Raw genomic sequence first — 25027 nt, forward strand, 5'->3', positions numbered from 1 at the left:
GAGGTATTATATATAACTGGAGAGAGTGACTCCCTCCCGCCCTCCATACAAATGAATGGCAGAGGCTAGGCTAGTAAATCCGGCCAATTCATAGTCAACGCCATATTGAACACTGGGGCTCGGATCCAGCGCCAGTCGGCTCTGACCATGCGCCAAGTTCTAAAGATGGAAATGACGCATGAACCAACGTCGATTTTTATTGGATATTCTGTAAAAAGAGAGTCGTCCTCCAGTAAGAGGGTGGCGATAATGCACATACTTTGCTTGCCACGTAACAAGAAGAAGAAAAAGTTGCTCGGGAACGCGCGTGGAGTCCAGTGGAGTCGCCCTGAAGCGCAACTTAATTTCATTGGATAACAGCGGCTCTAACTAAAAGCGGTCTGCCTGACGTCCTGCTGTTGCAAATATGCATTCGAACATGACGTGAAATATCTGTTGTCGAACTATAAATAAACTATTCGGTTTTTAGTGCCATGTGTAGCGCATTTTTACAGTCTATGATTAGTTTGTTTTTTATTTTATTGTTTGCCAACATGAGCGGACAATTACGTCCCCAACTCATCTAAAATGTGGTGTCTGGAAATACTTTGGGTTGTACACCACAGATGGTAAAGTAACGTTAAAGAGAATGTAGTCTGCATATACGATATCCAATCTTCGCTCTCACCTGTCGAGTTAGGCTACCATCCAAATGAGGCAGCGGAGTCAGAGGCACAGTAGACGGCCAGCATCGCCAGGCGTCCAACATCGTATGATTGCATACTTTCCGTAAATCCTACATTATGTCCGTGGTCTGCTATTTACTTAGGCTTCGCAAAGCACAGGTATTTATTTGGGGTAGGCTTATTCGAGGCAGAACTTTATTTCTTACATTGTGCGTTTTATTGTGAGACATGCGTTTTGTTTGGAGCGGCATACTAGGCTATCAAAAGCAGACGATTTTCGGGTTTGGTATGGGATTTAATTTACTTTTGGACTTTTAATATATAGTTAAATGTTGAGACTGATGGGCACTTAAATCAACGGGATATTTGATGATCACTGTAAAGTTTCGTGTAGTTGAAAAAGTGTTGGAATTTCCAGCTGTTTATTGTGAGACAAGGCAGTCCCTTTCACTCATTCATTGAACGTGCGCTGTGCTCTAATGGAAACCTTATTGCGTAGCGAAGTAGTCTAAATTGAGCTATTTTTTTAAATTATGCATGGTTTACTTTTATTAAATTTGTAGGCTGGAATGCCTCGCGGCAATAATTGTGTTTCAATGTAGTAGCCTACTGATTCAGCCTCTGGCAAGCTCAAAAGGGGGCGGCTATGGGTTGACAGCAACGTGTGACTATGGTGTAACGAGACAAGGGCTTTATGCCGCTGTAATTTATTGTATTTAATCATGTTTAGGCTATTTTTGTTTGGGACAAACAACAACGAAACAAGATCAATACACTTTCTTTATTTGTCATATGATGCATAAATAACCATAATATACACATCTTCTCATAGGCTCCTCAAGAAATTAAAGAATGTGTTTGTGTTGTATGTATGCTGCTGCTGAGACCTTGAATTTCCCCTGGGGATCAATAAAGTATCTATCTATCTATCTATCTATCTATCTATCTATCTATCTAAATACGCACTGAATAATGTTTGGCTGTAGCCGCCGGATAGGTACCCGCCCACCAACATGTACGCGCATGAGAGCTTGTGCCCAACACGGATTTTCGTGCATGGAGCTGGTTCCAAATGCTCCATGCGGCGCCATACTTGAAAATGGCGTATGCTAACATGCCGAAGCTAATCTGCATGCTCTTGACCCCCTGGTTCATTCTTACTCGTCGCTCGACTTATCATGACTAAATTCGAACGGTAAACTTCTTGAAGGTACTGTCTGTATAAATCGTCTTGTAAATAACCTACCAGTGCTTTTTCAAAGTTCTCAATGTCTCGTTTTAAATGTCAAGGCCCTCGGAAGTCTACCAATGAAGTATGGAGCTACTTTGAGCCTCGTAAATGGTGTAAAACAGTGATTTATTTGCATGACTAGGCCGATGCCCGAGGCATCTCCATCGAAAAACTGTTGGTAGCATCGGCTAACTTGCGCCAGATTTTTGAGTGCAGGGGACAAGCCGAGATGAGCTATGAGACAAAAGTTCACACTCGGTATCATGTTTCAACACACTTTAGGTCAATATCACACCGAACTTCTCCTTTAATAGTGTAATTTTTTAGTGTTCGGATTTGTGGCCAGCCGTGGCCTACTGGTTAGCGCTTCGGACTTCTTCCGGAGGGTTGCAGGTTGCGGATTGGGATAAACGCAGAGACCAAATTTCCCTCACGGGATCAAAAGAGTATATGTACTTATACATGTAAAAAAAAGAACTTAATATCAGACCATGCTGCTGCTGCCAGTTACTGCCCGGTTGCTAGCGAGTTAGCTACTGTAGCCTCCTACCTAAAGTAACATTTTAAACGGAGAAGTGTAATTTCTGGATATGAAATATTAGCTTATGTTTTTTTCATGGATGTCTTCTTAATATTAGGCTTAATTAGTATTGTTACTACATTATTATGAGAAACCGCCTTGATGATGATGTTTTTAGTGTATTGGTTGATAAGCCCATATAGGCCACAGTGAGTTCTTTTCTCCACCACATAAGCGGTAAATTTCTCCTATACAAATTCCCAGTACCCATCCTTACTAAAGTCTTCACTTAGGCTGCCTTTCCATGTCATGAAGTGACACATTCATCCCAACTGAGGAACCAAAATGACCTGAGTTTCCTATTCGAAATTACTACTTGAGTGCAATTTGAGTTTATGTGCAATTTGACAAATTTGTTTATTTGTACTGTAACACAGGGAATGGCAATTGCTGCTCGGTCCCAGGGCAAACACAAACAGAGGATCTGGGTGAAGATCTCCCTTACAGGAATTAAAATAATTGATGAGAAAACTGGGGTAAGTGTGACCATTCCAGTCATACTCATGAAAAGCTTGTATGGATGTCATCATCAGCCATCTGTCTATACTGTTGCTTGTTTGTGTTCCATTCCTTCTGTCAGGTGATTGAGCATGAACATGCAGTGAACAAGATCTCCTTCATTGCCAGAGATGTTACAGACAACCGTGCTTTTGGTTATGTGTATGGTGCTGAAGGACAACACCAATTTTTTGCCATTAAAACAGCTCAGGTGGTAAGAGAGACCAAATACCTGTTCCTTCATAGATAAATAAAAAGATGGATAGATAAACAGCTTCATTCATCCCCAAAGGGAAATTATGGTGTTAAAACAGCAATTAACAATATGTGCAACAGAATGTCAACGGTCTCTTGATAACTCAAATAACTCTCAGAATATTATTTTCTCCTGGCACAGAAGGGACTCGTTATAAAATATAGCTGCAAGCAGCAATGAGGGGGCCAAGCAGATAGGCCGGAGTAACCATGGCAACGAAATGCTGTTAGCTCAATGCTGCAATCAGACGTATGGCCATAAGCTGTCAAAGCAAGTTTCACGTCTAGCACGTCAAAAGTTACAAGGCAAAATGCATTTTTGCTAATTGCAGTGACCCTAGAGGTCAAAGGTGCGAAATTGTTGGTGTTTTTGATCAAATCAAATATGGCGGCCGAATAAATTATATTGATGTGACAAGTTGCCCTCAGTTGACCTAAGGACCTTTCACAGTATTACCAGACACCACTAGTACAATTTAATTCTAAGCACAGCAGCAGCTACAGGCCAAAAGGCATGTTTGTGAATTACAGCGCCCCCTAGAGGTCAAAGGTCACCAATTCTTGAGGGTCCTCCTGATGGGGTCATGAGTCAATGTACCAAGTTTGGTTTTGATACATGCAAGGGTTGCTGAGATATGAGCTCACTTCCTGTTTGGCGGCTTCACCACAAATTTTGATTGGCTTTTACGGGCGAACGGTAATACTTCCGAAGACAAAAAGTGATAACTTTTGTGAGGCTTGGTCTGAAGATGATCTGTGTCAAATTTGGTGGGAATCAGAGAAAGTATGTGACCCCTGATACATTTTAAGTGTTTTTGATGAAATCCAAAATGGCGGAAAATCCATCATGGCGGAAAATGACGTCATAGGATGCGTTGACTCGGCTTGGTCCAAGGATTCCAACAATACCTGACTTTTGAAAATCGGACCAACAGGTCAAAAGTTACGTGCATGAACGCAAGTCGAACTTTGGCCTGTTGGTGGCGCTAGAGGGTTCGAGTTGCCGACATGAAACTTGGTGACATGAATCATGGGACCGTCCCCAATCAGTGTGCCAAATTTCCCAACTTTTTACCATACGGTTCTATGGGCTGCCATAGACTCCCATTGCATATAATAATAATAATAATAGGAAAACATAGAAACACAATGAGGTCCTCGCAGCTTCGCTGCTTGGCCCCCAATTATCATAGCAGTGGGCAGGAATGACTGTCTGTAGCAGTCCTTACAGTGAAGTTGAGGCAGCCTGCAGCTGAAAACACTGCTGTCTAGCCAGTAGTTAGTACAGTGGATGTGAGGTGTTGTCCATAATACTAAGCAGTTTGTGCAACACACCTCTCTCAAAAACCAACTCTATGGGCTCCACTCTCATAACAGGAATCCTTTCAACCTCATAATATCCATTTCAGCAAGAAAAAGGCGGACCAAATGAAGTGTTTGTCGCGTTTAAAATTGCATTTTACATTTTATATTTTACACAAAACGCTGACCGAAGCTGCTGTAATAAGCTACCAATAGTATACCTTTCTTACGTCATATTGAATGACCCACAACAATAATACCACAATCATATTACATTGTACTGAAAACACTCTGATGAATGTCCTCTGCGGCCCTCTGATGAGCGTCTGTTGTGTCGACCAGCCGTAAACACTCGGAGGTCTAATACAAAACATCTTTTCCTCAGTGGTTCCTCATTTATGATATGAGTTGCCCAGTGCACTGCTTTCCTGCGATAGTTTTGGGTCCTTCAAGAGGGGTGTTTAGCCTACACTTAATTAATTCTCATGGTTCTGATCAGTTATTGTTTGTATATTTATGGTACAGTGGGTCCCATTTTCAAGTGGCCACTTCATTCGCGCTTTCCGTGATTCACACAGCTGCGTGAAATGTATTACTGTACGTACACACCGCCGCCGACTTGAGCTTCCAAAGAAGCTCTGGTCGCCCTGTCAAGGACGCTTGTCAAAAAAGTACAGGGAAGCTTTGCTTTGGCCGCTCTGACGTGACAGCATTTTACGTTCAATCATGTTCTATCTTAATACTTTATTCTATTCGATTGGTTGCTGGTCATTGGTCGCTGAACCGCGTCATAGCTCATTACCATAAAGATGACTGACTTTCAACTTTCTGCTTGACGCTCAAGTCGCTCAAAACGCCCCCCAAAACGTGACGTCGACGGATTTGCCACTTCGGGCAGCTGAGAGAAGCCGGCTTCCATTGAAAATGAATGACTTCCTGAATCTTTGGAAGCTCAAGTCGGCGGCGGTGTGTACGTACAGTTTTAACTTACAGTGGGCATTACTTCGATTTGGCCAGCTTCCCTCGCAGTCCGCGCGCGGGATCACGCGGTATCACGCAAATTTAATTTGTATTTTTCCAGTGACGCTGCAACGACGCTGCAACAACCCAAACAACCGGCAGATGTCTCTTGTGAGCAGGGTGTCTCGTAAAAAGAAATGGAGCCTGGAAAACCTTACACCTGGAAAACCTTACACAGACTTCACTACAGACTTTAGCTGACTGGTTTAGAAATAATTTAATAGCCAGAAATATGCCTGCCCTGCCCTAATAAAGAAATATTTGGTTTACTGCGAGTGAATCCCGTTTGCAGCCATAGAAGAAATGCAGGACAAATGAAACATTTCGGTTTTCTCTGAGTGCAACGATGATAGACAGACATCATTTGGACAAAATATAGAGCATATTAACCTCCGTTGCTCAGCCAAATACCTTCCTGTTACGTCCTGTTATCACGGAGTTACAGGCGATAAACGATTTTTGATGGTCACAAGTTTACTTCATTAGCGGTTTATTTTTTTTATTATTACCGTATTTTCCGGACTATAAGTCACACTTTTTTTCATAGTTTGGCTGGCCCTGCGACTTATAGTCAGGTGCGACTTATATATGAAAAAATATATAATTGAACATGTTTTTAAATGTTAATTTATATTAACTGACATGAACCCTACGTGAAACATTACGTCTACAGCCGCGAGAGAGCACTCTCAAATGCACAAGTCCTGTGCACTTTCAGTCAGAGATTAGTGCTGGGCTATGTCTGAAACACACGTGCATACCTAAATCAAATTATGGCCGGGATTCTATTTATAGCCGGGCCTCAGATTTGGACAAATAAAAGCTAGTATAATTTTGTTTCAATTTAACTCATAAAAGAGCTCTTCTTAATATTTTATATTGTTGGTTGGTATTGTTGCAAATGAAAAGTCATTGTCCTACACCATGAGTCTCCAACATGTTGCTCTCATTGTTCTCAAGCTGCATGCCGCCCCCTTCTGAGCTAGAGGCTGAAGCAGTAACCTACATTTAAACACAATTGTTGCTGCCAGGCATCAGCCTATGAATTTTATAAAAAAAGTAAATCATGCGTAATTTAAAAAAGAACTATATCTTAGACCTCTTTGGCTATACAGAATAAGGTTTCCCTTGCAGCACATGCAGCACACGTTCTATGAATGAATGAAAGCGCGGATACCTTATCTCGCAATAAGTGGATGGCAATCGAAATCCCGACACTATATGAAACTTAATAGTGAGCCATTAAATACCCCACAGATTTCAGTGGTCATCAGTCCCGATATTTAGCAATATAATCAAACAGTCCAAACGTAAATTAAATCTCAAATTGAACATCTGCTTTTGATAGCCTACCCATGCCGCTCCAAACGAAAAGTAGGCCTATGTCTCACAATAAAACGCAAGAAATAAAGGACTATATAGCTGACTTGAATACAAGCCATGGCCAAATAAAGGTGCTGTGCTTTGCGCAGCCTAAATTTGAGGATTTACGAGTCTCCTAAACATTCCTCACCCGTTATCTAGACATGCATGAAAACATTTGAAAACAAAACTCACTGCCATGTAGCCTAATATTTGATCGCTGTTTTGCTACTAATTATCTTTCACATAATGAATACGCACAGAAAGTGAAAGTAGGCCTACTGTGCGCTCCGTGTCTGTAGCTGTCTGTTCACGTCCGCAATCGATTATAACGTCAAATGGAGAAGTCATCCATGTTCTCTCGTGTTATAGGCGGTCATGCTTCTGTGTTTGCAAAATTCCTGACGGTTCCTGATCGCTAAACGTTTGTTTTCCTTTCCTGTCGATAGCGGTTGATGTTGAAGCACCTAGGCTATAATTTGACTTCAGCGGTGATAAATCCTGCTGAGAGAGAGAGAGAGAGAGAGAGAGAGCAACGAGAGAGAGGCACCCCCAAAGTGGTCCTGCAATGTGTGCGTCTCTGCATCGGGTTCAATTGAAGTCAGAGTTGATCCGTCAATAGTCCCGCATTCAGGCCGCTCAATTATTATATTAACGTCAGACAGCTCTGTAAAATGTGTGGGAATTTCTCGCATTATGATGGCTAGATTTGCGGGACTTTTATTATTATGCTCAATACTAAGTAATTTATTCGCAATACCCGCAATCCCGCGCTGGAATTTAGACCCTGGTTTTAAATGCGCATCTTTTTTTCTCTCGGTCTCTCGGAGGTGGCCAGCCAAGCAATTGTTCTGCTGCCAGCCTGTGCCAATATATCGTCCAAAATGCTTGATTGCATTGCATTCTCCACATTTTTAGCTAAATTTTCATGTACCATATCAGCATATTTGTTCAGTGATTTTTTTGTAAATTGCTTTACAATTAGCGTCAGGCCCTTGTCAGCAGCCTTCAGCTTGCCCCTTGCCATATTCACTCATTGTCTTCAGTAACATTCCCTGTAGAATACTCAATATTTTTGTCCTCAATGTGTCCAGTTACATAGTCTGTCTGTTCTTGGTCTTGGATTTTGTGAAATATATTTCTAAATATCACCTGCTTGCAGCAGCTTCGCACTTCCTTTTAAAACCGCATCTTTTTCTCTCTCCAGCATTTAATCTGCTGCCGGCTTGTCTCTCCACATCGTCCAAAATGCTTGATTGCATTGCATTCTCCACATTTTTAGCTAAATTTTCATGTACCACATCAGCATTTTTGTTCAGTGAATCTTTTGTAAATTGCTTTACAATTACCGTCTGGCCTATAGGCCTGCTTGCTTCGGTCGCATCTTTTTCTCTCTCGTGAGCATTTAATCTGCTGCCAGCTTGTGACTCCACATCGCCCAAAATGCTTGATTGCATTGTATTCTCCACATTTTAGATACATTTTGGCATTTTCTTTCAGTGGCTCTCCTCTTCACTGCAAAAACTGCTTATCTAACAAAATCTAACCAAGTGTTATTAATCTTATATCAAGATAAAAAAAACTAGTTGGTATTGTTTTCAGTATAAAGAGACTTACCTAGCGCTTTCTTGTGAAATCATTTGACTTAATTTTAAAAATATTTGACTTATTTTAAGACATCTCATCTTGAAAACAAGCAAATTTGTCTGCCAGTGCGTTAAGCAAATTTGTCCTAAAAACAAGCAAATTTGTCTGCCAGTGCGTTGAGCAAATTTGTCTTGATAAGACTCCTTAAAATAAGTTAAAGTCTTCTTAAATTAAGTCAAAATGATCTTTTGAGAGGGCGCTAGGTAAATCTTTTCATACTAAAAACAATACCAAATAGATTTTTTAATCTTAATATAAGATCAATAACACTTGGTTAGAATTCATTTTTTGCAGTGTTGGCTGCCTTCACTCCTTCGTCTTCATTAACATGAATCTTTTTGGCCTCAATAATCCAGTTACATAGTCTCTGTTTTTGGTTTTGGATTTTGTGAAATACATTTCTAAATAAACGCGACTTATAGTCCGGTGCGACTTATATATGTTTTTTTCCTGCTCATGACGCATGTTTTGACTGATGCGACTTATACTCAGGAGCGACTTATAGTCCGGAAAATACGGTAATGAGTGTTTTTCATTTAAAGGTTTGACTTTTTTCAGTCAAAGGTTTTGTGCTTATTCAGTAGAGCATTTAGTGCTCTCTCCAATCCCAGACGTTCACATTGCATGTTTGTTTGTATTGGATGCAACCGCGAGATACGAGCTTGACAGCAATGAGTTGTTAACAGACATGAACCAAGACATATAGCCCAGCAGCAATCTATCTAAAATAACACATACTTGAAGTACCATTCATGATATGTTGTCAAATATTGAAGTCGTGGGAAGTTTACATAATTTAAGCTGTAGGATGTTTCGTTATAGGTACTCAATGGTGCTATTTCACACGCATTACTCATTTCAAACCCTATAGCGACCCCCACTCACCGGGGCTACGTGAAGCCTACAAATGGAATGTTCAAGTAATAACACAATCCAATTGTCCCCCGCTGACCACCTCACACATTTCTCTAGATTTTGCAACGACCTTACATGACACAATGCCATAAAATATGCCAGTTTTTAGGACACAGAATAATGTTTGTAATGATACCAGTTACGTTTAACAGTAACATAATTGTAATGAGCTATTCATTGTCGAAGGTGAAGTGAAATTCTTACTTTGGAAAACAAACATTTGCCGATATCATTGGATGGGGGATACTTGTTTATTTTTACGTAGCCTACAATGGCCAGTTCAGACAAAGCCAAAATTACTCCTTTTGAAACAATGAGTTAGCAGGCCGCACATTTGTATGGTTATATTGCTTGACTTAAATCCCAGAGAGTAGGCTACCGCACCCCACAGTGATGGGCCTAGCGGTCTTACGCGTTCAGTGTGGGGTATAAACAAGCGGAGAATTTAGCGGTGTCACGTCTGTCTGTCACAGACGTGGGGAGCTCTTTGAAGCTTGGGATAATGTGGTACAGTTACTACAGTAACAGTATTTTATTTTACTTCTTATGGAATATTTTTTTTCACTTTTATAAAGGCTTTGTTTGAATGCTGTTGGAACAAATAGTGGTTGATTATAAAGACAACTTTCTTTGTTGCAATATTCTGTGTGTTCTGGACTGCAGGTAACTTGTTAAGCCAGTGGTTCTCAAACTTTTTCTTTCATTCCCCGCTTTGATCAAGGGGGCATTGACTGATGATAGTGGAGATAACGTGTTATCCCGAGGCCTTTGCAAGTCAGCATCTCAGACGGTAGTCTACCCTATTAAAAATGTACGTTTTCGATGTCCCAAACGGAGAGCCATACTTTATTGTTTTAACGATCTCTATGCTACTCACCAAAATGTAGGCATGGAAACATGATGAGGTATCCAACTGTCGTGTGTTAAATTATTGTGATTACGAGCCAGTGGTTTTCAAACATTATGCGTGACTCGGACATCTAACGAAATGCAACAAGCTCATATCGCTCCCACATTCGCAAAATGAGGACATACATGAGACTGCTCAGATAATAACAGGTGTACCTCCAGTTTTGCACGGTTTTAGTCAAATTATAGGCCTGTTTAGGTTCTGCATTTTGCATTTTGCAATGAGCAGTGCTTTCCCTTTTGAATTGGAAATGCTCTGTGTCATGGTGTGTGTGTGTGTGTGTGTGTGTGTGTGTGTGTGTGTGTGTGTGTGTGTGTGTGTGAATTGTTAATCCGAACACTATTTTAACATTTTGATTTCAGTAGGTCCATTTTTAATTTAATACAGTACCAAAATTATTCATGACTTATTGAGTAAACAAATGGCAGATTTGTCCGAGAGCCAGATGCAGTTCCCAAAAGAGCCACATGTGGCTCGCAAGCCATAGGTTCCCGACCCCTGATATAGACTGACCTTGTAAATTAACCACTGCTTTGAATTAACGTTTAACACGTGTCATTTAAATGTGCTGGTGAAACAGTTGTGTACTCTATTGTTATTTATCCCCTATTCACCCATACACGCCGTCAATTCTGTGGCGCAGTGCGTTAAGGCCGGCTGATGACAGCCGCCATTGCGCAGCAGTTATCAGTCCCTGTCCAAGAGTTTGAATCTGGGTTAAGCGTAGTTTTTGCGCGTCTGCAGAAGTCTGCCAATTATGAATGTAATTCTGCGGCATAAAGCAGATGTATTTGTTTATTGTACAGAAAAATAAAAATGTCAAGAACATTGCAGTCAAGAAGTAGGGCAAATTAATTTACGAAACCAAGACGTGGGTCATAGTTGTCTAAGCCTCTATTGCGTAGCCTGTTAAAAACGTTGCCAGATAGTATTAAATCGCCAACAACATTGTTTTCTGCAGAAGCCTACCCAAGGCTACAGATTAATTCTGAACAGTTATTTCTGTGGGGATTCCTCTCGGCAACAATTATGTTTAAAGGTAGCCTCCTGCTTTTTCAGAAGGGGCGTCAGGCAGGCTACTGACAGAGCGATGTACAGTGGCAGAGCAACGCACAGTGGCTGAAAGTGGTATTAAAGTTTCATGCAGCTTCACGCCACGTAATGCGCGACTGAAGTGGCCATTTGAAAGTAACGCCCACTGTATCGCCGCAAGATGGCAGCTTAAGTCCGCTGTAGCATTGCCGGTGAACAGGGCAGCAGACTGCATTCAAAGGCATGTGATTGATACTGTAAGCTACAGAACGATACTAAAGATCACCTTGTTGAAGTCATAGGGCTTTTCTCAAAGTCAAGGGATTTGTGCTTGATAGAACGAGTCCTGCCGAGTTGAATCCCTCAAAGACGAGGTAAGGCTTCTTCTTAGCATACGGAAAACACACAATGGAACAGACTAGCGAGTGTGCAGGAAACTGCAGGTGCATTATTAAAAATCATGTGTGCACAGGATTGTGGGTGTTCAAAGCACAGAGAGGATACACGCATGCATCCTCGAAAATCTCATCCTTGACTTTGAGAAACTGTCATACAGTAGACTAGGCTAAATCAGAGCCTACTTTTTTATCAAGCTGGGACCAGAGATGATGGCCTTTGGCGAACAGTTTAGGCCTACTCAAAATGAGTAAAACCAAACAGTAACACTTTACTTGACAGTATCGACATAAGAGTGACATGACACTGCCGTGAACACGACACTGTCATGACACATGAAACCTAACCCTAACCATAACTCTAAACCTAACCCTAATCCTAACCCTAACTTGTTATGACAAAAACCGAATGTCACTTAATAACCGAAGCGTTATGTCATAAATGTTTATGACTTGTTTATGACACGTTCATGACAGTGTCATGTCACTTTTATGTCGACACTGTCAAGTAAAGTGTAACCAACCAAACTAATCCAAACAACATCAAACTTGGCACTGCAAGTAGTCTAGTGAGTGTTACGGAATTAAAACGCTCAGTTGCTCACATTTATTTTGTGTAGACTTTTTGTGGTCTTAATGCAACATTTTACAAAGCAGCTGACAGGGCCACCAAGGACTGTGAGCGAGTCAACAGCAGAAAACCCTACAGTGGGCATCGCTTTCAAATGGCCACTTCAGTCACGCATTACGAGGCGTGAAGCTGCGTGAAGCTTTAGTACCACTTTCAGCCACTGTGCGTCGCTCTGCCACTGTACATCGCTCTGCCTGCCGCCCCTTCTGAAAAAGCTCGATTTACCTCGATTTAGGCTACTTGGGTATGGCTTAAGGCTTGACTACACGGTGGTAACGAAAATCGAAATCGAAATTTGCTGTCTACATTATTGTCAGTGTTGGGTTAACGCAACTACGCAAATCAAAACAGTGGTGTGATAATTGAGCCAGTAGAGAAATAACTGTTCAGAATTAATCTGTAGCCTTGGGTAGGCTTCTGCGACGTTTTTAACAGGCTACGCTATAGAGGCTTAGACAACTATGACCCACGTTTTGGTTTCATAAATTAATTTGCCCTACTTCTTGACTGCAATGTAGTCAATTGACTGCTTGACATGTCATTTTTATTTTTCTGTACAATAAACAAATAGGTACATCTGCTTTCTGCCAGAGAATTACATTCATATTTGGAACTTACATAGTCCAACGCATTGTTACACTACGTTAGTGTTTCCCAAAACCATAGTAGCAACGAACGTTCGCAACCACTATCATAAAGTTGTGTAGTTACAACTACACCTCTCGACCTGTGGTAGAATGCTAGTAGAAGCATAGTTCCAGGGATCTTCATGTCAAAGACGTCACTGACGCCAGTTATTTGTTTGCAAATTAATAATTATAAATATATTTAGGTTTCTAATTGATATTTACACTTCTAACCATCATACATCCATATTTTAAAATGCCCAAGGCAGAAAATACATAAATGAAAAGTCAATTTGCAGCCATGTGCACGTAAGTAAGTCACACACCTGCAGATAATAATAAGGTGGTGCGCACTTTTTGACGAGTCAGCTGAGAATATGTAGCCTATGATTTTCATTGGGGGGGGGGGTCCTTGTTAGCTTACGCAAACCAAGCCAAGAAGGCTGATTCTGATTTTGATAATATGATCTGCACAAAAGATAAACTTGGGTAAACAACGATGTCAATATTGTTGTCAAAATCTTAACCCAGATTCAAACTCTTGGTTACACAGTAGATCACATGCCACATTCTCACTCTCAATAGACAGATGCAATAGCCATTGGTCAAGTATTGAGTATAAAGCAATTAAGATAGTACCCTATACAAAGAGTACTTCATACTATCATAAAAATTCATTAAAACGAATAGCATTTTACAACCTGACAAAACACTGGATTAAATATTGTAGGCACAGGGGAAAACTTGTATATCCATTGGCCCGTGGGGAGATCACATGCCAGTTGCCTCTCCCTTCAGTGCTATGACTCGTTCGGCTGTGAGCTTGTTTCGCCAAAAAAACCTCTGTTGCAGATATCAATGCGTCTTTGTTCATGGGTTTGGCCTCACAGCAGAGGCTTAGACAACTATGACCCACGTTTTGGTTTTGTAATTTGCCCTACTTATTGACTGCAATGTAGACAATTGACTGCTTGACAGGTTATTTTTATTTTTCTGTACAATAAACAAATACATCTGCTTTATGCCGCAGAATTACGCACTTGGCCAGCCTATAGAAGGGGCACATTTTGGAGAGAATAGAGAATGTACGCACGCAAGAATCTGTAGGCTATTTGTGGCTGGTTACCAGCAAACAATGTTTAATGCATTAACTCAAGACGTCAAACATTTTCTAAACAATACAAACAGAAAGGATGCAGCAGGCAGCAAATGTAGAAGAGTCATTTCCAGTGGAAGAACAAAATGCTGAATGAAGCCCAAAGATATGAAGGCATATCTGGCAAGTTGTTATTTTTTGAAGACGTAAATGGTTGGGCTATAGGCCTAGTTTGCAAGAAGGAGACATAAAGCGTGAGCATGCCACACTATCCACAGCTGTGGTAGTGGGGGGTAGGAGGATTACTGTTAGCGCAGGATTTATATAAAATTCTTCAACAGAAGGCCTGCCTCGAATGCAGGCTTGCCCAAAAAAAAGGCCTGTGGTTTGCGCAGCCTACAGTAAGTAGGTCTTAGTGAGTTAGGAGTCCTCTAGACTTCTTTTAAGCTGTCTCAGAGGTGGAAAGTTGCGTTCGTTGGGGGCAGGGCCGGATTAACAATTCATAGACCCTTGGGAACAAATGTCTGATGGCCCCCCCCTGCCCCCCAGCCAACGTGAATCGGGCGGTCAGTTAATAACATGTTGTCCAGGCTATCTGAAACAAGGGGTTGCCTCTCATCTACAACAACTGGTTACCTTGGGCTGCTACAGTCATCAGTGCACTGTGCACAGTAGGCCTATGCTACTCTTTGTGGTTGATCAACTAAAAATAAAAGATGTATTTGGTGATGACGTTATTGTAGGCCTAGTAGACCTACATTCTGAGAAATTAAATGGTACGAGAAACGATCTACATAGCGCACCAGACCGCGATGTCTTCAAGGGTTGAATGAAGGGAGTTTGCAAAAATTAGTGTATTTTTCAAGTCAATAAACATTCTTAATTTTCGAATGTCTTTGTCAGGGAACATCTGACTTTTAAAAACCATAGGCCTGGTAGTCGCTCAGACAAGGAGTTATAAGATAAAGGCAATACCATTTGTGTCACCTAATGCAGTTCAGTGAATTAGCAAGATACCATCAGAAGCCAACAATCATAAAGCACAGTGCGCGCGCGCGCTCTCTCTTCCCTGCGCATGAAGCTGTCTGCGTGTTGTAGGCTAGATTTGCGTGAGTTCTTTCTATCTGCTTTACTTTTTTGAGTTGCGACCACCTAGGCTATGTTATAGACGTTCTATGAGGTACCAGTGTTTAGCTGTGTCACAAAACAATAAGCTTTGTCAGACTACTTTTAAAATGATATTCAGGGCTATATACATTTTAAACATTCGGGGCTGAAGACCCGACAAAGCCTTGCGTTAATTCTTCAGGTGGGAAGTGTCAGGAATTTTCATACGAGAGACGCTCTCATTGGTGGTTAGTATATAAGGTAGGGAATTGACAGCAACATATCCAATCACATTATGAGAGATGCTGAATTTAACATAAACTGCGATGTTTGATTTTAAATTAATGTAAATTTAGCCGGGACTGTAAGCTGGCACACGTGGGTGCTCGATGTTTTCAGTGGGTGCCCGAGAGACGGAGCACCCACGGTATCGGCGCCTATGACAAGCGTATCTCGCGGTTGCATCCATTACAAACAAACATGCAATGTGAACGTCTGGGATTGGGGAGAGCACTAAATGCTCTTCTGAATAAGCACGAAGTCAAGCCTTTAAATGAAAAACACTCTTTAATAATCAAAAAAATAAACGCTAATGAAGTAAACTTGTGACCATCAAAAATCGTTTATCGCCTGTAACTCCGTGATAACAGGACGTAACAGGAAGGTATTTGGCTGAGCAACGGAGGTTAATATGCTCTATATTTTGTCCAAATGATGTCTGTCTATCATCGTTGCACTCAGAGAAAACCAGAATGTTTAATTTGTCCTGCGTTTCTTCTATGGCTGCAAACGGGATTCACCCGCCGTTAACCAAATATTTCTTTATTAGGGCAGGGCAGGCGTATTTCTGGCTATTAAATTATTTCTAAACCAGTCTGCTAAAGTCTGTAGTGAAGTCTGTGTAGGGTTTTCCAGCTCCATTTCTTTTTACGAGACACCCTGCTCACTTGAGACCTCTGCCGGTTGTTGCAGCGTTGTTGCAGCGTCACTGGAAAAATACAAATTAAAGTCGTGTGATCCTGCGTGCGGACTGCGAGGGAAGCTGGCCAAGTCGAAGCACTGCCCACTGTAATTATCAAGCAGAAATGTCCTAGCCTGATGTTTAGGGTTCATCGTAGACAGATGTCCTATATCTTCCATCAGCAAACCATCGCATTAGCGAACATTAGTGCTGTGGCTAACTAACTTCAAATTTCAATTGAATTGTACTTATAGAGCGCCAAAACATTACACATGTCTCATGGCGCTTTACAGAGTGTTAGACAATCAGAGAAAAGAAAAGAAGAGAAAAGAAGGGGCGAGGAAAAACTCCCTAGAATTGGAGATACATATAGGAAGAAACCTCGAGCAGATCCACGACTCAAGGGCCTGACCCATCTGCCTAGGGTCAGATACAGGACAGTAAGGTCTGTATACATGACAAATGCATATGTTAGTCAGGTTTAGAGAATACAGTGGGTATCAGTTAAGTTTGGACGGTTTCCTGCATGAATCACGCACGAATCGCGTACCATATTCTCGGCAGAAATGGCACAAACTGCAGTTGACCCAAACAACCACCAGGTGGCTCTTGGGAGTTCTGCCACTACTGATTTTGATGCGACTTGACTTACTGTTTCCATGACTCATCCAGTTTCCAAGTCAGTAGAACAATCTGGGACAGTTGAGCCATTACCAAACATAAATGATAATACAGTAGCGAGAGTTTATATATCTTATCAGGGGCGTCGCCAGCCGATTTTGCCGGGGCTTCAGCCCCAATGTTTCGAGTGTAGCCCCGAATGTATTTTGCAAAGTTGACTAACAAATATGAAACCATTATTCTGATCATGCATTGGAACTGTGAGATGAGATGGACCTATTTATCAAATATAAAAGCAGGACACAGGTTTCCTCTCAGTCTCCTTCATGCAGCAGATCTAACTTAAACGTTACCTTACCATAATTTGGAACGTAGGCTGCTTAGGGCGCGTGCACGCACGAGAGAGACAGAGAGTCAGTCAATTCCAGGGTTGGGCATGTCATTGTTTACCTATTTAGTATAAGAAAGTTATAAGGAAATCATAAAGGCAACAAGGCAGGGGCGCCGAAACGAGTTTAAAAGTGAAAGCCCCCACCCCCCCCCAAAAAAAGTGTGTGCGCTGTATTTTCTCTCTCTTGCGCAAACAAAATCTGTGCCTTCCAAATAGCCTGCGTAATTCTGCTTCATAAAGTTGAACAAATGCATGTGGTAATTTTATAGATAAATAAAAATAGCCTACTGTCATGCAGTTTATGGGGTAGGCCAACTTGGAGTGAATTTACACACGGGAGATTCTTTCTCTAGGCTACTCGTAGCTGAGCAGAGTTGGGTGTAACATGTCAGTAATCACCTTACAGTTCCTACAGTGTGCGTTCGTTTTGTCCCCGGGGGCCACTCCCCCCCCCGAACCGCAAAAAAAGCAGTTTTTCCTAAATAACTACCTGAACCGTGGCACTGAGGATGAAGAATCTTTTATGGTATGTTGGTCTCAAGGGCCCACATCAACCTGGCCCATAATCACTCATTTGTGATTTGCACCCCCCCGGTAAAAAATGAAAATGCAATATCATTCTGCTTTAATCGCCCCTATCTTCAGTTAAGATGTTCAGAACTGCACCAAATTTTATGTGTATGATTGACCTGGCATTCTCTGGGGGTATGCCAAGTTTCGTAGAATTTCATCCATGGGGGGGGTCTAAAATAATTTAGGTTATGTGTACATTTAGTGACTGTACACTCATTGGCCTGTAGATGGCGGTGCACACATACACATGCACATACGCACATACTATCGGTATTAGGACGGCCTATACATAATTACAAATTCATCATCATCATCATGGCTGCATTGCATGCTGTATTGGCGATAAGTAGTCGTTTGTCCACTAGATGGCGCATCGTTGCAGTGAGACGTAATTTTGTTGGAAGTTAAAAGTGGGTTGGAAAAACAATGGACGCTTCCTACAAGGACTGTAGTTTACCGCAGAGAACGTCTAATAAGGATAGGACGATGTTCAAATGAAATGTAATTCCCATTTCTTCTTGAAGCCGAAATAAATCTGAGAATGTTTATCGGACATGCTTGGTTTTTACTGCAGGTACGTTAATCTTATAATATCAATAAGGACCTAGGTACAATAATGTTACCGTTAGCGTTGGTTGAGTGATGGAGGCCAATTTCATTGCATTTGTAGAAAACTATAAATGCGGTTATACCAAGCAAATTGATAGCAGCACTGTAATTGTATCTTTCGACTGACATTTGTTGCACGTGCTACAAAAATCATTCTGTGCAATGGAAGATTTACCAACGTTAAACCGGTCTGATACAGTTTTGCCTATACATGCGTGAGACTGAGACGCCTGTTTATTTGTTTTAAGTGCGTGCAGGGTGTGAGAGGGGAATCATGTGCTTTGATTCCAGCTTGGTAGTTGTAGTCTGTGAGATTAAAAAGCATGTGTGTGTGAAGTATCCAAACAATGACACCTTCATTTCATTATGGCTGCTTTAGCAACACACCTTAAGCTACTGTGTAGTGGGTCCCATTTAGAAGTGGCTACTTCATTCGCGCTTTCCTTGACTCATGGAGCTGCGTGAATTTTATTACAACTTTTCGCACAATATGGCAGTTTAAGTCCGCTTGATACTGTAAGGCCATTGGTTTCCAAAGGAGATTTTATTTGTGTCGCAGCATAGCCTATTGACAATTTATGTTGTAAATAGGCCTACCTTATAGGCCTACCTGTAGCTTAGGGAAGCTAACAGCTTTCTATTAGAATCTAGTTTGTTAGTTACAGTTTTGTCATATAGGGTTAGGTTAGGGGAACATGATGTTTGGTGGAGTGGGTGACTGTGAGTGCACTGGCCGATTGGATCCAACCACACCAACGAGGAAGGGAATAAGGGTATGAAAAAGGTCAACTGTCAAAATAAAATAATATAATAATATGTAAATAAAGAATATTTAATTAGAAAATATGTAATTTGGGGAAAAAAATAAATAAATAAATAATTACTTAAGGAAGGGGCTGGTTAGGATAAGGGGTGGGGGGCTGGAGTCGGCCTTGGGGGTTGAGGTTAGCCTGAGGGTGGGGGTAAGGGTTGGTGTTGGCCTAAGGATAGGGGCTGGGGTTGGCCTAAGGATTGGGGTTAGGCTAAGGGGCTGGGGTTGGATTTTAGCCAAGTGGCTGGAGGTTAGGTTAAGGGGTGGAGGTTAGGTTTAGGGATGGGGGTTAGGTTAAGGGGTGGGGGTTGGAGGTTAGGTTTAGGGATGGGGGTTAGGTTAAGGGGTGGGGGTTAGGTTTAGGGATGGGGGTTAGGTTAAGGGATGGGGGCTGGAGGTTAGGTTTAGGGGTTGGGGTTTGGGCCAAGCAGCTGGGTGGGGTTAAAACTAGGGACTGGGGCTAAAAGAAAAAAGTAAGTGCATAAGAAATGGGGCTGGGAGTAAGGGATAGACTAAAACCAGGAAAAGTGTTATAAGTGCTAGAAATCAAAAAGTGCTATAAGTGCTAAAAATCAAAAGTGTAAAATTCATAAGAGACAACCTTTGAAAACAAACAACGCACTGCAGAAATAAAAAGTAAACATATATAAATTGTGTCAGGTGAAAATGAATAATAAAAGGTAAAAGTCCTGGGTTAGTCTAGGGGGAGTGGAAAAGATGGGGTGAACTGGGGTGGAGAACTTAATAGACTAAAAAGAGGGGGGGGGGAAGTAATAACAAGGTAATAAGGGATAAATAACATAGTAATAACATATATATATATATAAATAAATAAATAAGACAGGACCTGGGAGAAAAGGGGAAGGAAAGATGCAGCTTTATTGAGAAACAGAAGGAAACAGAGGAGTGGATTAATTGAGACCAAGGGGGAAGAAAGTGTGAAGTTTATTTATCCAGCTCCGTTCTGCTCGTTGCCTCTGTGCTCGGGTCCAGCCGGGGTTGCTCTCGAGACCACAAATGCCAAGGTGTGCAGTGCTGTGTTGCTGGAAATGTGTAACTATATGGGTGGTGCGTGAGTTCCTAGAAATGGTGTATAGATGCTGTTTGAGTCTGGTTTTGATTGAGTGACCTGTTTCTCCTATATACTGTAAGTGACATTTATTGCATGTGATGATGTAGACAGCATTTGTGGTGTCTAGTGAGAGGGGTGTGTTAGGGGCAGAAAGGTGTGAGTGAAGGTTAGTGATGAAGTGTTGTGGTTTGAAGAAGGAGTCCTGTGGTGATGGCTTGAGTGGGGGCTTCCTAGAGAAACGTGATCTAATGAGGAGGTCTTGAAGGTTTTTGTTTTTACGGAAGGCTGAGATGAGTCTGTGATGTTGGAAGTGAGTGTGGGAGGACTGAAAGTGGGTGAAGTGTTGTTTGAGAGTGTGGTGCAAATGTGTGGTGGGTTGTGAAAAGGTAGTGACTAGTGGAATGAAAGGTGTGGCAGTGGGGTTGGGGTCAGGAGTGGGGTTGGGGGGGGCCATTATGGTGGGAGGAGAATTAGTGTCAGAGCGAGTGGGAGCAAGAAGGGTCAGGGTGTCTGTTTTGATTTTCCTGAGAAATCTTTTTGAGTATCCACGGGGGCGGAGGGCTCTAAAGAGAATTTCTATCGCTTCCTGGAGGTCTGTGGGAAAAGTGCAGATACGGTGGAAACGAATGATTTGTGATTTAATGATGCCTCGGAAAGTGTGTTTGGGGTGGTAACTGGTTTTATGCAAAAGTGCGTGCGTATCAGTGGGTTTGAAGAAAATTTTAGTACTGAGGGAACTATGTGTTGGAGTGGATGGTGTAAGAAAAAGTGTGGTGTCCAGGAAGTTGACTGAGTGAGGGTCAATTGTGGATTTCAGTTTAATTGTAGTGTGGTGTGTGTTGAGTATGTTCATAAAGTCAGTGAATTGGTCTAGTGTGTGAGTCCAGGCGCCGATGATATCATCCAGGAAGCGATAGAAAAAGAGGGGTTTCAGGGGACATTTGGCTAAGGCTTCTTGCTCCCACTCGCTCATAAAGATGTTGGCATATGCGGGGGCGAATCTCTGGCCCATGGCAGTTCCATGGATTTGTAAAAACAGTTTGTCGTCGAATTCAAAGTCGTTATGGGTTAAGCAGATTTCTAAAAGTTGAAGTAAAGTATTGCCTGGGCGTGTGGGATCTGGAAATTGAGTAAACTTGTGCTGTACTGCTTGAAGGCCTGAGATGGTGTCTATGTTTGTATAGAGACTGTCAACATCGATGGTGAACAGGTAAGTGTGGTTGGGAACTGCCATGGGCCGGATTTTATGTATGAAATCATATGTGTCTTGTATGTATGTGGGGTGTTTAGTGGAGAGGGGATTAAGAAAATGATCTATGAAAAAAGAAATGTTATAAGTGGTGGAACTACAATCTGAAACTATGGGTCTACCAGGAGGGACTGCGAAGGGAATTGTCCATGAGTCAGGTGGCTTGTGGATTTTGGGGAGAAGATAAAAGGCGCGGGGTCTGGGTTGGTCTGGTCCGATCAGGAAATCAAATTGTTTTTTGGTTATGGAATGATTGGTATATAGTGAGAGGACCAGATTACGAACTTTTTCTTGTGCTTTGGGTTGAAGGGATTGAGTGATGGGTTTGTAATGGAGTGGGTTGGAAAGTTGCCTGTTGGCTTCTAGGAGGTATTGGTGAGTGTCTAGAATAACTATTTTGGAACCCTTGTCGGCTGGTTTAATGATGATGTTTGGGTTGTGGCAAAGTTGGAAAATTGCTCTTTTTTCTGCTGGGGAGATGTTGGGGTGGCTGGAGTCAAAAGGGCGGGAGAGATAGGTGGACAGGGAATGGAGATCTTGCCTAATGAGGGTACGTAGTCTCCCATCCACCTGGGAAGAGTCAGGTTCCCAGGTGGAGGGGAGAGTGAAGGGGACGGGCTCACGGTGGGGTTTGTGTTTGAAATGATCATGTAATTTCAAGCGTCTATGATAACCATGGATGTCCCTTCGCAGTCCCTCCCGGTCCTGGCTGGTAGGTGTGGGAATAAAAGAAAGACCTTTTTCTAGAAGTGCAGTTTGTACAGGGGAGAGAATAAGGGACTTGGGCAAGTTGAGGATGAGGGAGTCAGTGTGAGGTGAAGTGTGATTCAGGGTGTGTGAGGGTGTGTCCTGATTTAGGGTCTGTGAAATGTTAAATTTAGTTGTGAGCACCAGAAGTGGAGGATTTTGGAAGCTACTTCTGGGGTCCAGTGGATGTGATCAAGTGTGGTGGAAAATTGATCTGCTGGAAGTGGTTGGAGGTGGGGGAGGTGGGTGGTGATATAGCGGTTAATCTCGGTGAGATTGTACTTGTAGTGTGGGTGAATAGAGGGGGAAAAGTTGATGACCGGGACATAAATGTTGGCGTTGGGGAAAACTTTGGTGGCCAACTTAAACATTTTGTGAAGTTGTTTGTTGGTGGTGGCCTTAGCATTGTGCTCTCTGTTGTTGGTACCCACCGACAGGACTAACAGCTCAACGGCTTCTTGTGGGGAAGTTTTCTCAAGTAAACGGTTCATGTGGTTGGCTGTGGCACCTGGGTAGCTGTCTATCTGTATGTTGGGATATGGATGAGGGGGAATACGGGCCAGATTGGAATCGCCTATGAATAATATGGGTTTGTTAGGTCTGATGTGCCACTCCTGAAGTCTATTGTTGGACCATTTGTGATAGGTAGGAGAGAAGAGGGGGAGAGAGAGAAGTGGGACTGTAGGAGTCCGAAGAAGAGGAGGGGGCCTAGGGGACAGGGGTTGTGTAGAGTGTGGTGTAGGTGAAGGTTTGTGTAGAGGTAGGGGGGAGGGAGTAGGAGCCCCAGACAGTTCTACACCTGTGGAGGTGGAGGGCTCAGCATTGGGTTTTGTAAGCTGGTTAGCTTTTTTGTTTCCCTTGCTCATCATCACCCTTGATGGTTTGGACTGTCCTGGGTCTACCCCTCCCACTTGGGTGGAACCTGGTGGAGAGAGACATGGTGTTATATCCTGTGGAACCAAATGTGTTATGAGGTGGTTAGCCTGGGTGGTGTTAGTGGTGGCCGTGTTAGGGCGTTGGGTGATTGTGGGCTGACTGTTATAAGTGTGAGTGACAAGGGCTGTGACCTGTATGGTGGGTCTGTTTTTGGGTGGTGTAAGGGTAGGGGAGACCGGAAGAGTGTCAGTAGGGTGGGTGTTAGTGGGTGTAGGGTTAGGGTTAGTAAGAGGGTTTGGGGTGTCAATGGGAGAAGTGTCTATGGGTGTGGGAGTAGTGGGGGGATTTTTGGTGTGGTGTTGTGCGTTCTGAGTGGTGTGTGTGGTGTTGGGTGGGTGTTGATGGTCATCAGTATCTGAGAGTGTATCTGTCAGGTCAGGTGTGTTGATGGTAAAAGTGACCTGCTGTAAGTCAATGGAAGTGGAGAGTGAAGGGATGGATGGGGTGGTAAGTGTAAGTGTGGGATGTGGTATAACTCCCAAGTCCTGTTTAGGAGGGGGAGTAGGGGCCCTAGTGGGTGCAGGAAGAGGAGGGAATTCAGTGAGAAAAGAGGGGTCAGAAGAGTGAGTGGGTGTGGGGGGGTCCCTAGGAGTGGGGGTAGTAGTATGGGGAGGGGGGGTGGTGTGTGTTGGTGTTGTGTGGGGGGAAGACTGAGGGTTGAGAAGCCGTTGAACTGTCTGTAAGGTAGTGGGTGACAGGCGAGTATGGTACCTCTTTCTGGCCCAGCCACTGGCAATCTGAAATGCCAGTGTATTGAAAGGGGAAGGGGTGGAAGTCAGTAGTGTAAGTTGTGTGTTATAGTGTTCCAGAAGAATGTCCATGTTGTGTTGCATCCAGTCTGATGTGTTCTGGTTGAGTAGTGTGCGTGTATGTTGAGTGGGTAGTGCTGGTTTAATGAATTGTGTAAGTTTGGCTACTTGTCTGGTCATACCTGTGGGGAAGAGGCCTGTCTGGAGTGCATGTGAAATTATGTGTTGGTGGTGAGTGACTTGAATCAGTTTGAAGTAGTGTTTGGATTGTTGTCGGGTGAGGGGATCTGGAGGTTGTGTGAGAGGACGTGTGTAGGGTCTGTTGAATGAGGCCATGTTGTATGTGTAATGTAGTGAGTGAGTGGAAGTGAATGTATGGAAGTCAATGTATGGAGTTGTGTAGTGTAGGGAGAAAAAAAAGAAAGAAAACAAAACCAAAAAACCAAAAATAAAATATGGGGGGGGGGCAAATATGTTGGAGGGGGGAAAAAAGGAATGGGGGCAGCTGGCTAGAAAGGAGCAAAACGGTAAAAGCCAACCTTACAGAAATTAACCAACACTAAAAACAAACAACTGAAAAGATAAAAGCCCTTACCTGTAGCGCAGACCTAGGTTTGCATACCTCATGCTTGTGTTGGGTTTGATGTTAAAGATCCACAGAGTAGTGTTCCAGATGGTAGATTGCTCAGGTTACCTCCAAAAGAGTGAGGTTGCAGTCCAAGTTCATGAAAGAGAGCACAGTCTTGACAGCCAGGTGTATAGCAAACAGTCCAGATATGTGCTAGCATGCTAATCCATGTGGTCAGGCAGGTGGATAGGGTAGTCCTCTTACAGTGTTTGTTAAAATTTAAAAGCCAATCTTTATTTCAAATAATTTAAAACCAATTGGATTAACTAGTAAGGAATAAAAGCAGAAATACCGTGTTGCTCCTTGGAAAACTCCTGACGTTTCGGATAACTAATCCTGCATCAGAGGAGAAACCCATATAGGGTTAGGGTTAGGGTTTAGGGTTAGGGTTATAACCGCACTGTGTAA

General features: G+C 42.5%; 1 protein-coding gene and 1 long non-coding RNA gene across 6 annotated transcripts in view; one reads left to right on the forward strand and one right to left on the reverse strand.

Annotated features, from left to right (window-relative positions):
* The window catches only part of dab2 (DAB adaptor protein 2), a 235420-nt gene that overhangs the window by 100640 nt on the left and 109753 nt on the right, over positions 1 to 25027 (forward strand). For 4 of the 5 annotated variants that reach the window (XM_042066207.1, XM_042066191.1, XM_042066199.1 and 1 more), the window contains 2 exons: positions 2854 to 2952; positions 3057 to 3188. The exons of the other annotated variant lie outside the window; for it this stretch is intronic. In XM_042066207.1, coding sequence (XP_041922141.1) covers positions 2854 to 2952; positions 3057 to 3188 — 231 coding nt within the window. The remainder of the gene's footprint in view (positions 1 to 2853; positions 2953 to 3056; positions 3189 to 25027) is intronic. 5 annotated transcript variants of the gene reach the window in all.
* LOC121685749 lies at positions 22958 to 24954 on the reverse strand. The gene is made up of 2 exons (XR_006023427.1): positions 24587 to 24954; positions 22958 to 23228 (listed from the first exon to the last, which is right to left on the reverse strand). It is a non-coding gene; the product is annotated as an uncharacterized LOC121685749 (long non-coding RNA).

This window comes from Alosa sapidissima, chromosome 2, assembly GCF_018492685.1.
Source record: "Alosa sapidissima isolate fAloSap1 chromosome 2, fAloSap1.pri, whole genome shotgun sequence".
In the NCBI taxonomy this organism is placed as follows: domain Eukaryota; kingdom Metazoa; phylum Chordata; class Actinopteri; order Clupeiformes; family Clupeidae; genus Alosa; species Alosa sapidissima.